We start from the raw sequence: 14,559 nt of genomic DNA, 5'->3' as shown, positions 1-14,559 counted from the left end.
AGAAAATCTGATATATGCTCAAAGATGGAAAAAAGATATTACTAAATGTTTGTTAAATGGTCCAAGTCATAAAATAAAGTGGTATTTGGAAAACCTTGATAAAGGGGGGGGGGGACAAAATAAAATTATTGGATGAAGTTAGTTCATTTTAATGTAAAAGGGTTGTGAGAATCTAAGAAGCAAAATGTAAGTTTAGCATATTTAAAATTGTTAAGGGCAGATGTTGCTTATTTACAGGAGATTAATCTAATGGAACGGGATAAATTATTATTAATGAAACATTGGGTGGGATAAGTTTATCTTACAAGTACTGTGGCAAATCCTAAATGTGGCCATTTTGGTCTGAAAAGGATTTTCAGCCAGGTTATTACTGATGCAAATTGGTGTTATTAAATTTTATGCGCAAAAATAGAAGAGATGGTAATAGCTTTGGTTAATGTTTATGGACCTAATTTGGATTCTCCTGAAATGTTTTGGACACTTGAATGAGTGTACTTACGATAAATTGAAAATAGAAGATTTTAATTAAGTATTAGAGGTACTACTCCTCCCCAAACACCTCAGTTCTTCAGTTGTTGATAGATGGAAAGGCGAATGATCTGAAAATGAATATTATCCCCAGATTAATCTCTATTTTGAGAGGAATTCCGCTTCATATATTTGGAAAATATTTTCAGAAAACAAATCCTTTCTTTAGAAAATGTCTATGGGGTTCTTCACCTCTGAGAATATCTTTACAGAAAATTCAGCTACAAATTAATGAAGGAAGATTTGGTGTTCCAAATATGGAGCTGTGCTACATTGCTTCCTTAATGGCAAGTATTAAATACTGGAAACCCACCAATTGGTGTTAAATTTCCAATCTGGACAATTTTAGAATATATTGTACATTTATAGCACCTTTGCTTGGAAGGACAGTATTAGGAATAAAATATTTTAGAACTCGGGAATCTCTGGAAACAATTATGTCAGTTAGAAAGATATGGAATATTATGTCTGATAAAAAGTAGGTTTGACTCATGTTCTCATGCTAACTTGACTTTGTGGGAAAACCCAACTTTAAAAATTGGGGGGAAAGATGGCAATTGGAAAATTTGGATGGAAGCAAGCCTATTGCCTTTGGATCAACTGACTTCTTAACATACACTGTTCCATGAGATAGATACCATCTATTGGATATAAACCCACAGGCACTACTTGCAGCTCTTAATAGTGATATAGTGATATACCTTTTCTTTTGTTTGTTTTTTCCACTTTCATTTTAAGTTGTTCAATTAAACTGTTCTTTTTTTAAAAAAAGAAAAAAAACAGAATGCCGGAGAGTGGGAGAAGGCTACTGTTTTCAAATCCAGCTTGCAGGCTCCCCATTGGGGCATATGGGTGGCCACTGTGAGAACAGGAGGCTGGACTAGTTGGGCTATTGGCTATTCTCCTCCCTCCTTACTGAATCCCCCCAACAACCCTGTAAGGTGGACTAGGCTGAGAGGCAGCAACTGGCCTAGAGATCACCCAGGTGAGCTTCATAGCCAAGTAGGGATTTGAATCCTGGTCTCTGCCAGGTCCTAAAAAAGGTAAAGGGACCCCTGACCATTAGGTCCAGTCATGACTGACTCTGGGGTTGTGGTGCTCATCTCGCTTTATTGGCCGAGGGAGCCGGCGTACAGCTTCCGGGTCATGTGGCCAGCATGATTAAGCCGCTTCTGGCGAACCAGAGCAGCACACGGAAACGCCGTTTACCTTCTCGCCGGAGCGGTACCTATTTATCTACTTGCACTTTGATGTGCTTTCGAACTGCTAGGTGGACAGGAGCAGGGACCGAGCAACGGGACCTCACCCCGTCGTGGGATTTCAAATCGCCGACCTTCTGATCAGCAAGTCCTAGGCTCTGTGGTTTAACCCACAGCACCACCCGTGTCCCCTGCCAGGTCCTATTCCACATCTAATCCCCACAACAACCCTGTGAGGTAGGCTAAACGGAGAGGCAGAGACAGGCCTCCAAGCTCACCCAGCAAGTTTCACAGCTTTCCCTGCTTTCCCTGTGGAGCGCAATGATTTGAAGGGATCAGCAATAAGGAGGAGAGTTTAAAGGAGCAAGCCCTCCTATTTTTCAGGGACATCCCTGATTTAGAGAAACCACCCCAGTTTCTGATTTCATCCCAGAATGTCATTTTTCCTTAGGAGAATGCAGGAACCACAGCTTCCTTTTCATCAGAGAAACGTTGGGGGTATGTAGTTACCCGACCCCCGAACCATCTGAAGACAATTCTGTATAGTGAAGGTTTTTTTTAATGTTTAATGTTTTATTACATTTTTACATATGTTGGAAGCTGCCCATAGTGGCTGGGGCAAACCAGTCAGATGTGGGAGGTATAAAAAGTAAACTTATCATTATGGAATGGATGCCCCTATTTTCATCGGAGAAATGTTGGAAGGTATGGGATTCAATAGGGCCTTAACAGACTGGAGAACTGGGCCAAAAGAATATCAGCAGGAACGACTTAGGTAGGAATAACCAGGTGCACAGATATAGGGTTGGGGGATACCTATTTTGATAGCAGTCCATGTGAAAAGGATCCAGAGGTCTCAGTAGACTACAAGCTCAACCTGAGCTAATGCTATTCTAGTCTGCATCAACAGAAGTCCAGTGTACAGATGAAGGGAAAAAAAAGCACTGCTCTATTCTGCCTTGGTCAGGCCACACCTGGAGTCCTGTGCCTAGTTCTGGGTACCAATATTGACAAAGCTGGAAACTAGGCAGGGGAGGGTTACCAGGATGATAAAGGGCCTTGCAGCCAAGCCCTGTGAGGAACAGTTGATAGAGTCTTTATATCAATAGAAATGGTCTCCCTGAAAGTTGCATAAAGTTGGAAGGACAGGAGAGGGCAAGCATCCATCAAAGCCAAATGTTGTCTAGTGCTGGAATACTGCATGGAACACAATCAGAAGCCCTTCAAAACTGACTTCCAGAAAGATCTGGAAACAGCTAACTATTAAATTAACAGACATGGTTAAAGAAGGAGAGAGGTTTAGATAAGTCAGTATAACTCTGTGTTGGAAGACTTATAAAAGCATAGATTTGTAGAGTTGGAAGGCACCCCAAAGGGTTTTCCAGTCCAACCCCTTGCAATGCAGGAATTCCCGCTCGAGATTCCCTTACAGGCAGCCATTCAAACTCTGTTTAAAAACCTTCAGAATGATGAAATGGAGCACATCCCACAGTTAGATTTCACCCACAAGCTGGGAAATGGGGGCCAGAGTCAGTGCGTGCCTGGTTCTGGGCCTTTTGAACAACCTCTGGTGCAGCTTTCCCCTATAGAGGTTCCCAGCCAGGAAGTAGAGGACGGGATCAATGCAGCTATTGGCACTGGCCAAGGGCCTGGTGATTTTGTAGGCCACATTCACAGCGTTGAGTGTGCGACAGTCGGCCTTGAGCAGCCGAGAGGTGTAGTAGGCGGTCCGCGTGATGTGGAAAGGGAGGAAGCAGATGACGAAGACCACCACGACCACCACGATCATTTTGACAGAGCGTGCCTTGTAGGCAGGGACCTCCTGGCCAGAGTGAGGCCTCCACAGCTTCTGGGCCATCTGGCAGTAGCAGATGAGGACAACCAGGAACGGAAGGCCAAAGAGGAGGGCCATCACTGAGGAGCTGTAGCGTACGTAGTGGCCAAATTCGGCTGGCTTTGTGGTGTCGTGGCAGAGGGTATCGTTTCCCCGGGCACTGATGGTGACGAAGACCAGGTTGGGGATGAGGCAGGTGGCAACCACCACCCACACTCCCCCACAAATCAGGTGGGCGTGCCTCGTTTTGACCCACCTGAGGGCCTGGATGGGATGGCAGACTGCCACGTAGCGGTGGATGCTGATGCAGGTGAGGAAGAGGATGCTGCTGTAGAGGTTGGCATAGAAGAGGAAGCGCACCACCTTGCACATCCCCTCCCCGAAGGGCCAGTTGTTGCGGTTGGCATAGTAGTAGACCAGCGTGGGGAGAGAGAGGACGTAGAGGGTGTCGGACAGGGCCAGGTGGAACATGTACGTGGTGGTGGCATTCCAGGGCCGCATCCTGGAGATGAGTGCCCACAGGGAGTAGGAGTTGAGGATGAGGCCCACCACACAGACAGTGGCATAGGAGACAGGCAGGAGGATGAACTTGAACTCCTCATTGAAGATGCAGTTCTCCTTCTCCTCTCTAGTGCTGGTACCACCAGTGGCATTCCCAGCCCTGGGTGTGGTGGTGAAAGCTGCCATAGGAAGTGGCACCATCAGGCTGCCCATCTCCTGAAAATCAGGGAGAAAAAAATGCTTCACAAAGGCTGGTGGCCATAAGCTTCTCGGGTGGAGACGCAGAATGAGCACCTGACCAGAAATTATTTAGCTGTGATTCTTGCATTGACCCTTGAGGGTCCCTTCCAACTATACAATTCTATAATTCTAAGACGATGATGATATTATTAGAACATAAGAAGATCCTGCTAGATCAGACCTCCTGGACTAGATGCCCTTTATGGGAAACCTGCAAGCAGGATTCAAGCAAAAGAGCCCTCTCTCCTCCTGTGGTCTCCAGCAGCTGGCATTCAAGATCGTTGTTTCCTCCAATTGTGGTGGCAGAGCATGACCATCCTGGCTAGTAGCTATCACTAGCCCTGTCATCCTCCAAGACTGTGTCTAATCCACTTTTAATCCATCCAGGTTAGTGCCCATCACTGCCTCCTGGGGGAGGGAGTTCCATAGTTTAACAATGTGATGCATGAAGAAGGACTTCCTATTACCTGTCCTGAATCTTCAAACATTCAGCTTCATTGGATACCCACAAGTCCCAGTGTTATGAGAGAGGGAGGAAAGCTTTTCTCTGCCCACTTTCTCCAGGTCATACATAATTCTATAAACTATCATGTGATCTAGTACTCTCATCATCACCATCACCATCATTTCATTTATAGGCCACCTTTCCTCCAAGGAGCTCTTGGTGGTATACATGTTGTTCCCTCTCCCAGTTTTATCTTCACAACAACTCTGCAAGGTAGGTCAGGCTGAGAGGTGGCAGCTTACTCCAAAGGTCACCCACTGAGCTTCAGGGACAAATGGGAATTCTGATCCTCATCTCTCTCAGGTCCCCGTCTGTCCCTCTAACCACTGGCATCACATGGGGCTGGCCTGCCCCACCCTTCCATTCCGGTGTGAGGATTATTAGAAAAATGATTGAGATTCTGGATGCCAGGCCCATGAAGCTAAAGAAACCCCTGTTTTCACTGCTGTCAGTGAGGACATTGTGGTATAATGGTCAGAGTGTCAGAATAGAAACTGGGGGGTTGAAATCCCTTATCAACCAACCACATGCAGTGGCGGAGGAAGCCGCTCGGGCATTTGAAGCAGCACGCCCAGGGATGGGGCGAGCCGCCCATAGAGGCAGGGCGCACTGTGGGGCCTCCAGAGTCTGCCTGCCTCCTCCCACTCAGCTGCCCTACAGCTGGGAGGGGGGGGGGGAGGAGGCAGCAGGCGACCTGTTTGGGCAGTGCGGAGCCTGCGTGCACCCAAGCCACTGTGTCTCTCCCAGGAGAGATGCGTGGCTTGGGGCGTTCTGCAGGCCCCGCGGTGAGTGCCTCCCAGAATTCTGTCACCCTCCTCAGCGGTGACACCCAGGGCAGACTGCACCTACCACACACCCCTTCCTCCACCCCTGAACACATGAAGCTCGCTGAGTGATCTCGGGCCAGCTACTGTCTCTTTAAAGCAAGCCAGGTTTTCTTTTTGCGCTCAGAAAGCGGCTGTGAGAGAAGTTCCTTCAAAACAACCACCCCATCACGTGCCCAGAGCGTGGAGGGAGATGGAAAACTCCTCTCCTGCTGCACGTGTTCAGATATATAGGGTTGTGGGTGCTGTCCTACACACACTAACCTGGATGTAAGTCCCAATGAGCTCAATAGGACTTGCTTCTGAGTAGACATGCATAGGATTGCACTGAGCTGTGATTCCTGCACTGCGGGGAAGTGGGCTAGATGAGGTCCCTTCCAACTCTACTGGAAGGAGGTAGAGCTCTCCTTAATTGCAAGTTTTTAAGCAGAGGTTGGGTGGTCATCTGTCAGAGATTCTTTAGCTGTGATTCCTGCTTGGGTGGGTGGGATGGTGGTCAGACCAGAGGACTCTTGGGGCCCTTTCCAGCTCTACAATTCTATGATTCTATTATTCTAGACATGCATAAAAGGTAAAGGTACCCCTGCCCGTACGGGCCAGTCTTGACAGACTCTGGGGTTGTGCGCCCATCTCACTTAAGAGGCCAGGGGCCAGCGCTGTCCAGAGACACTTCCGGGTCACGTGGCCAGCGTGACATCGCTGCTCTGGCGAGCCAGAGCCGCACACGGAAACGCCATTTACCTTCCCGCTGGTAAGCGGTCCCTATTTATCTACTTGCACCTGGAGGTGCTTTCAAACTGCTAGGTTGGCAGGCGCTGGGACCGAGCAGCGGGAGCGCACCCCGCCGCAGGGATTCGAACCGCCGACCTTTCGATCGGCAAGTCCTAGGCGCTGAGGCTTTAACCCACAGCGCCACATGCATAGGATTGCCCTAAAGGTGGAGGAGGCTACAGCTAAGGGAATGTGGGATTCCCTTATCCCCCTACTCACCTTCCGTCTTGAGGATTCGAGCAGAGTGAGAAAACAGGAACAACTTCCTGGGGAAACCTGCCCTGAATGTCCCCCGCCCTCTAATTCAAGCTGCTCAAATAATCCCGCAGAGCAGAGCTAACAAAAGAGCCTTTGTGAAAATGGTTGGCCCCTCTAGAAAAAGGATTCCTAATTGGTGTCGCCCAAATGCAGGGTCACCCAGGGAAAAATAATGTCTCAAAGGGATCTTTGTGCTGCCGCAAAATCTTGTGGAACTGCCAAAGGCAACTGTAGAATGCTGGTATTTCCCATCTGGTCCACGAGAGTGCAGCCGCTTTGCCCCTTCCCCTATTGATTGAGAGGCAATGTTGTTTAGTGGTTAGAGTGTCGGGCTAGGACCTGGGAGATGCAAGGGTTTAAAACCCCCACTTGGCCATGAAGCTCAATGTGTGTGACCATGGAGGCCACTAATTGCATCTTTCAGCCTGACCTACCTCACAAGGTTGTTGTGGGGATGAATTGAGCAGTGGGGGAACCATGTAAGACATCTAGTGATCCTGGGAGAGAAAAGATATATCTCCTTAAATATGGGGAACCAATCTAGTATTCACCCATGGTTGGGGACTACAAATCCCATCTTTCCCCTGACCATTGGTCATGTTGGCTAGGGCTGATGGGAGTTGTATCCCACAACCACTGAAAGACACCATATCAGCTAACTGTACTATTCAGGATGACCAGCCTTGGTTTGCGAGATGACCACTGACCATCCACACAGGACAGTAACCTAATAGCAGCCTGGTTTTACAACCCTCAAGCCAGCCTCGTCTGTGCAGGAAGCACCTCCCCCTTCCCCTTGTATAACTAATTGCATTTGATGAAGCTAACTACGCTGATGATGCCTGGTTCCCCGCTCCCCTGAATGTGAACACGCTGACCTGTCTGAACTCTTAATTTACAGGCTGATTCAGTTTATCAAGGCAGCCCCAGCTAATCTTGGGTAGATAATAACCAGAGCCCTTGTCGGGTAAATCGATTAAGCATATCTCATTTGCAAGATAAGCTCCAATTGCCCTCACAGCAATTAAGATGCAGCTTGGTCTCGTTGTACCCTAGCAAAAGAGCCCGCTGGGGCTGACCGCTCAGGGTGAGGAGAATTCAATGGGCTTCGTTTTGTTCCGGAGAAACCAGAGACACGGCTGTGACTTTCAATCTGGCATGTTCAGCTCATTGAATATGTTTTGGGCTCTCATAAAATGCTCCCTCCTGCTATGGGAAGTTTCCTTATTATGGCCAATTTTTGAAGTCTGAAATAAAATGTGTTGTATTCTCTGTTTTTTGAGTGGTGTAGATTCCCCCACTCCCCTGATTTTATTTATTTTTGTTACATTGAGTACACTGTTTAGCCCTGATAGTTAATGGAGTAAAAATACATTAGGGGTTGGACTAAATGACCCTTGGCATCCCTTCCAACTACAATTCTATGATTCTGTGATTCATTGGGGGTTTTAAAGCAGAGGTTGCCTCTCCATCTGTCAGGGGTATTTTTTAGTTGAGATTCCTGCATCAAAGCGGGTTGGACTAGATGACCCTTGGAGTCCTTTCCAACTCTACAATTCTGATTCTATGATTCATTGGAGGATTTAGGAGTTGGGGATTTGGATCAAGTGAGTTAGGGGAGGAATTAGCAGCCAGCAGCAGTTCTAATGAGCTGATTCTAATGAGCTCCTCTGGGAGCTCGTGACCTGGACTTGCAAATGGGCATTTGTGAGGGCATTTTGAAGGGGAGGCCCAGAGAACCAAGAGACATAGGGAGCGAGGGAGCTGCTGCAGTGACCTGCAACACCTCTGCCATGTTTGTCTTCCTGCCTGAGCATGTGCAAAGCTACACCTGCAACAAGTGCAAGCTGGTTGCCTTCCTGGAGGAGAAGGTCCAGCATCTGAGGCCCACCTAGAAACACTTTGAGCTACTGGGCAAGATGAGGAATTTCTCAGTGGAGCAGAGAGTGGACTGTCCTGGAACAGTGATGTGTGTGCAAGGTGGAGGAAGATCACCCATTGCAAGAGATGGTCTCCTGGAGGTACGTGATGCACAGAAGCAAGTCTGTCAGGAGTCATGCAGTGTCTCTCGAACTGCAAAATCAATTCCATGCCTCATCTCAAATTCTGGGCCAGAGGAGCAAGGACATTAGTCACAGAGGTGGCTGTGGAAGGTGCAGTGCACAGAATGATTTCTGCCACTCCCCAGAGGAGGAAGACACATGAGGTGGTGGTACGTGACTCCCTACTGAGGGGCACAGAGGCAGCAGTGTGCGGAGGGAACAGGATGTCCCAGGAGGTGTGCTGTCTTTCAGGTGGAAAGATTAATGATGTGACAGAGAAGTTGGCAAGTCTTATAAAGCCCACTGACTACAGCCCCTTCCTTCTGATCCATGCGGGTGCAAATGACACAGCCTTTGACATATAGTAAGAGACTATGACATGAGTCTGGGCAGGATGGGACTCTGGGGGTAATCTAGTTAAACCCCTATGAAGAAGGAGAAAACAACCTTGCTCTGTCTTTCACACAGGAGTCCTACAGGTATTTGAAGATGGCGTTTAGAAGACATCTGAAGGCAGCCCTGTTTAGGGAAGTGTTTAATGTTTTATAGACTATTGTATTTTAATCTGTTGAAAGCCGCCCAGAGTGGCTGGGGAAACCCAGCCAGATGGGTGGGGTATAAATAATAAATTATTATAATATTATTATTATTCTTCACCAACAGAATTTGGACTAGTCTGAGATTATCCTCCTAACCATTTCCAGAGCAGGTACAGAGGATTATTGATCATGTGGATCACATCTCCTCTTTCAGCTGGTAACTTTAACTTTAATCCTGCATTGCAGGTGTTAGGCTACGTGGTCCTTGTGAACCTTATAACTCTACAGTTCTATGATTCTAATGAAGACATCATGTCAAAGGCATTACGTTACAGGATCCTTAGTGGTGAAGTAAGACACCTGGCAAGGGTTGTAAAAGCAACCGTGCGGTGACTTTGTTTCCATTCTTTGTCCTGAACTTCTGTCCTTGGACTGTCTCGATATTTTGGCTAATGCTGATTCTTCTCAGGAATTGAAATACAATTTAAGATTCTGTCTCCAGTTTTCTTAGGGGAAGCTCATTGAAATTTCTATGCACAGATGCTATCATACTCCTTTGCAAATGGAAAAACTGTTCCATATCACCTAATTATTGAAAGGCTTGCAATAAACTTGGCATGCATTATCATTTAGGGTGGGAAAGGAAGTTGGTGCAAGATTTTTGGAATTTAATTTTGACGGAAATGACCAATATTATGAAAGAAACTCTTGTTTGTTGTCCAAAATTAATGTGATTGACATACCAATGGACATACCAATGTAGATGTATTATCCAAAGAATTGGTCTTGTATATGATCTTGGCAGCTTAAATAGTCATTGCAACTCAGTGGAACTCAGCCCTAAATCTTACACTGGACGCTTGGTATCACTCACTCCGGAATAGAGCTAGCATGGAGAAAATTATGCCTAGTTCCACAAGGACTAGAACCTCCAGACACTTTTTATATGATTTGGCATTCCTTTATTAAATATGCAGTGGAACAATCATGTTCAATACAAGCCTTCTCACAAGCCTGGCAAATCTGGAATGAGACTTGATCCTCAGATTACACTGATATTCTTTACTTGGACTTTGTAATTTTACCCCAGGTGCAGCTTTGCACAGTCTATATGCCTATTTTATACTTTTGTTTTTCATCTTTTAATTTTCAGCTGCTGCTATGACTGTTCTCTCCGTTTTGCATACATTATAAAATGATTTTTAAAAAAAACAAAACAAAAACCCAATACTCTATCCAAAGGAAATGAACAGATAGCCCAATTTGAACAACAGATGGCAGTAGCGGACTGTGTTAAATGGTAGCTATAATAATTCTTGAAAGCCTAGTCAAGGGTTTTTCCTGTGGGTTTTTTTTTTTTTTTTAACAGTATCTACAGAAATAAACATCTCTTGCAATTCAGCAGAAGAGGCCTGTGCATGTGAGGGAGGGAGAAACAGCCAGAGACCTGGTCCTGTTTCCCCTCTCCCCTTCCTCCTCAGGGGCATTTTGGGGATCGTGAGAGAAAAACAACCTCATTTCCAGAACAAATTGGGGAAACAAGTTGATAGAAACAAAAGATGAGGTTCAAAAAGAGCCAGGTTGGCATCTAGTTGGGTCCAAGGTCACCGTCCTCTGGACTGTTTTAACACCAACGACATGGAGTGTCCATGCCAGTTTGAGCCACACAAAACCATTACAGCTGGATGGGTGGCCCTTCCGACATCCTGGAACTTTTGAGGGCTGGTACTACATGTGGTTCAGAAGTGCTTCAGTGCTCCAGTGCCATTCCTCTCTGGGGTGAATTCCCTGTGTCTTCTCAGCCCCATCAAGGGTCTTGCACCACCAGGGGACAAGACATGGTCCAAGTGAAATGTCACTCAAAACTGATATTGGGGCTGGAAGTGTGCAACAGCCCTCTGCAGGCACTGGATTACCAAAATGTCTGTGTTATCAGCTAGAGGTCCCTTCCAACTCCACAGCTCTATGAATCTATAATTCTATTTTTCTTGAGCCGTGATTCCTGCATTGCAGGGGGGTTGGACTAGATGACCCTTGGGGTCCCTTCCAACCCCAGTTCTACAATTCTGCTATTCAGTTTATTCTCCTGTTCTCCCCACCCCCACATCACGAAAGACACAGTCCCAGGCTCAGGAAGCAAGCAAACACCTTCAAATCCTGCTGAGTCATTTGCTTTAATATTTAAGTTCTTTCTCTTATCCTTAAAGGGCTGCCAGCCACGATAGCTATGCTCTGCAGCCAGAGGCAGTAATGATTCCAAATACCAGTTTCTGGAAGCAACTGGGTCCTGCTTATGGGTTTCCCACAATGGGCATCTGGTTGGCAACTGTGAGAATGGGATGCTTGACTACATGAGCCACTGGGCTGGTGATCCAGCAGGGCTTTTCCTAGGTTCTTAAGTTTTGCTAGCATGCCTAATAATTTCTGGCCTGTTCAAGTGATTTTGCTCTCCAGTCCTGTTAGGAAATCAATCTAAACTGCCTCTAAATGTCTTTGTGAGCACAGATGTGATTCCCCTAGGGTGGGGTCGTTGGCTTTGACGAAGCCAGCAGCACTCAAAGGTGTTCATTAACAGATGAGAGAGCCAGTATGGTGTAGTGCTTAGAGTGCTGGGCTAGGACCTGGGAGAGACCAGGGTTCAAAACCCCACTTGGTCACAAAGCTCACTAGGTGGCTTTGGACCAATTCCTGGCTCTGGGCCTAACCTGCCTCACAGGGTTGTTGTGGGGATTGAATGAGGGGGGAGAAAAATTATATAGGCTGCCCCAGCTAGATGGCCTCTCCCGGCATCTCTTTCTCTGCTCTTCTCATCAGCTTCATCCCAGGCACACAAAGATGTGAAATCTATATTTATGCCTTTCATAATAATTATTCTTTCACCAATGCTTTCTTCAACGGACAAAGCCTTCTGGAGACCAAGGGGGGGAAGCAGCCGAAACTGAAAAGTAACAGTTCCCCCAGGACAAATAAAAAGAAAAAGAAAACCAACTTCAAACCAGCAGATGCTGCTTGAAAGCCCCCATGCAGGAAATATCTGCAGAATGAATTGGGGGGTTTATGAAACTTGGTTTTTCGCAAGTTTTTACAAGAGATTTCCTCAAGGAGCAAAGGGGAGGAAGGGAGGGAGGGAGGTGAGAGATGGATTGGATTCTAAAGGGTCTCCCAGGCAGGGCTTTACATTTTCATAAATGAGGTGGGGGAGGACCATGCAGGCCACCATGAGCTTTTTGGAGGGAAAGGTGGGATATAAAGGCAATAAACAAACAAATAACTACCCAGGTGTGCCTGCTTATAGGATGTGCACCTGTCACTGAGTGGGTTCATTTGTGCATAGAAATATACATATACATAGAGTGCTATAGATAGATAGATGATAGATAGATAGATGGTAGATAGATAGATAGATGGTAGATAGATAGAGCTAGAGATATTCATACATTTGTTGTGAAAGCAAGAAAGAACCTCCATTAAGAATTATCCCAACACTTGGACTTTGCACAATTCCAAGGCTTCTGGAATTTGTCCAGCGGTAAACCTGTGGAATTTCAACCCAAGGAATAAATGCATTTTTTCCACAATAAGATCTCAGCTCTTCTCTGCTTCCTTTCCAAGTACTAAGAAGCTTGTGGGGAACCAGGCAGCCTTGCCCTTGCAGCAAGCCCACGGAGTTGGCTGGATTGCATTCTCCAGATTATTTATGGTCTGGCATCTGCTCTGATAAGAAATGCAGACAGTTCCTCAAATGCCAGGTCACTTCCAGAGGGCCAGAGCAAATGCCACAGCCTCTGTGAAACCCTGGAAAAAATGCTCACCAGCTCAGTCGCATGTGGGATGCTCCAGGGAGTCGGGTATGTTTAGCCTGGAAAAGAGGAGATGGAGAGGAGATATGATAGCTGTCTTCAAATAGCTGAAGGCAGAGCTGGCCCATTGATGAGGTGGTGGAAGCACAAGAGTGGATGTCCTGTCTTACCCACTTCTGGCCAAATGGAGGCGTTCTGGAATATGATGGTGCCACTTGTCTTCTGTGTCCCTGGAGTGGACAAGATGAGCAGCATTGCCTTGAGGAGTGCCCTGGTTCTCGCAGAGTTTGGTGGTGGCGATTGTGTTATTCTGGCAACTGTGCAGGGGGCAGGGAGTGGCACATTTTGCCTCTGGTGGTGAAATGGGTTGGGTCACCCTTGTCACATGCAAGACGGAGCAAGCCTGTTTTCTGTTGCTCCAGAGGATGGGAGCTGAACAAAGTGTTTCAAATGACAAGAAAGGAGATTCTGACTAAACCTTAGGAAGAACTTTCTGATGGTGAAAGCTCTTTCCAAGAGGAATGGATGAACTCAGAAGGTGGTGAACTCCTTCCTTCTAGGTTTTTAAGCAGAGGTTGGATGGCCACTTGTTGGGGATTCTTGAGCTGTGATTCCTGTATTGCAGGGGGTTGGACTAGATGACTCTCAGGTCCCTTCCAACTCTTCAGTTCTATGAGTTTTCTAGCAGTGTGTCAGTGGATATGATAACTTCCCCCCTTGCTCCCTCATTCCCTTCCTTTCTCCCTCCTTTTTGTAAACAGCATACATGTTCTGGTATCTCGACCACACGCGGATTGAAAAGCTACCCAATCAAGTCACCCTCCCCACTCCCTTCCCTTGGCCAGCTGAGGATTTACAAAACCGCATGACCCAACAGAGAGTCACAGGCATGTGAGAACAGTTTGGAACAAAGATACTCCAACATGTGGTGCTGAGGTTTGGCCTGCGCCTTTAGAGTTCTTGGTGTGGTTTCATTTTATTTTTTTTAATAGTGTGCTATAAAATAATGTTCTATATTTTTATGGCAGGCGAGAGAGCAACAGAGGGAGGCTTGCATGGGAAGGGGAGCCAGAATGAAGGAGGGTTTTGGAGTGACTTCAAGGTCATTTGAGACAGCTCTGGAAGATGTGGGATAATAACATAATAACAGCCTGCTGGATCAAGCCCATCCAGTCAAGCATCTTCCTCTCAAAGTGACCAAATGCCCTTAAGAACCTAGGAATCTAGATAAACTGCCTATAGGTCTGGAGGCTCCACAAAAGCATCAGAAGAGTCCTCCTGGATCAGCCCAGTGGCCCATCTAGTCTAGCATCCTGTTCTCACAGTGGCAAAACAGGAAACCAGCAGGACACAAGCACAAAGGCTTCCTAGATGTGAATGAAAAACAGGTGTTTTTCTTCTTTTTGTTCTCTGAGAAAGTGACCTGTCCAGGTGAACCATCCTCTTTTTATGTGGACATCCCATCACAGAATCATAGACTTGTAGAAATGGGAGGGACCCCAAGGGCAATCTAATCCA

At 46.6% G+C, this 14,559-nt stretch overlaps 1 protein-coding gene across 1 annotated transcript; it reads right to left on the bottom strand.

The window, feature by feature from the left end:
* Positions 1–2,245: 2,245 nt before the first annotated feature.
* P2RY4 (pyrimidinergic receptor P2Y4) lies at positions 2,246–6,676 on the bottom strand. The gene is made up of 2 exons (XM_079961172.1): positions 6,622–6,676; positions 2,246–4,278 (listed from the first exon to the last, which is right to left on the bottom strand). Exon 2 carries the CDS (start codon positions 4,273–4,275, stop codon positions 3,220–3,222), a length of 1,056 nt encoding a protein of 351 aa, XP_079817298.1. The 5' UTR covers positions 4,276–4,278; positions 6,622–6,676; the 3' UTR covers positions 2,246–3,219.
* Positions 6,677–14,559: the final 7,883 nt, after the last annotated feature.

This window comes from Podarcis cretensis, assembly GCF_951804945.1.
Source record: "Podarcis cretensis genome assembly, chromosome: Z".
NCBI classification, from domain to species: domain Eukaryota; kingdom Metazoa; phylum Chordata; class Lepidosauria; order Squamata; family Lacertidae; genus Podarcis; species Podarcis cretensis.
The sequence above is the reverse complement of the archived record's forward strand: the minus strand, read 5'-3'. Positions and strand labels throughout refer to the sequence as shown.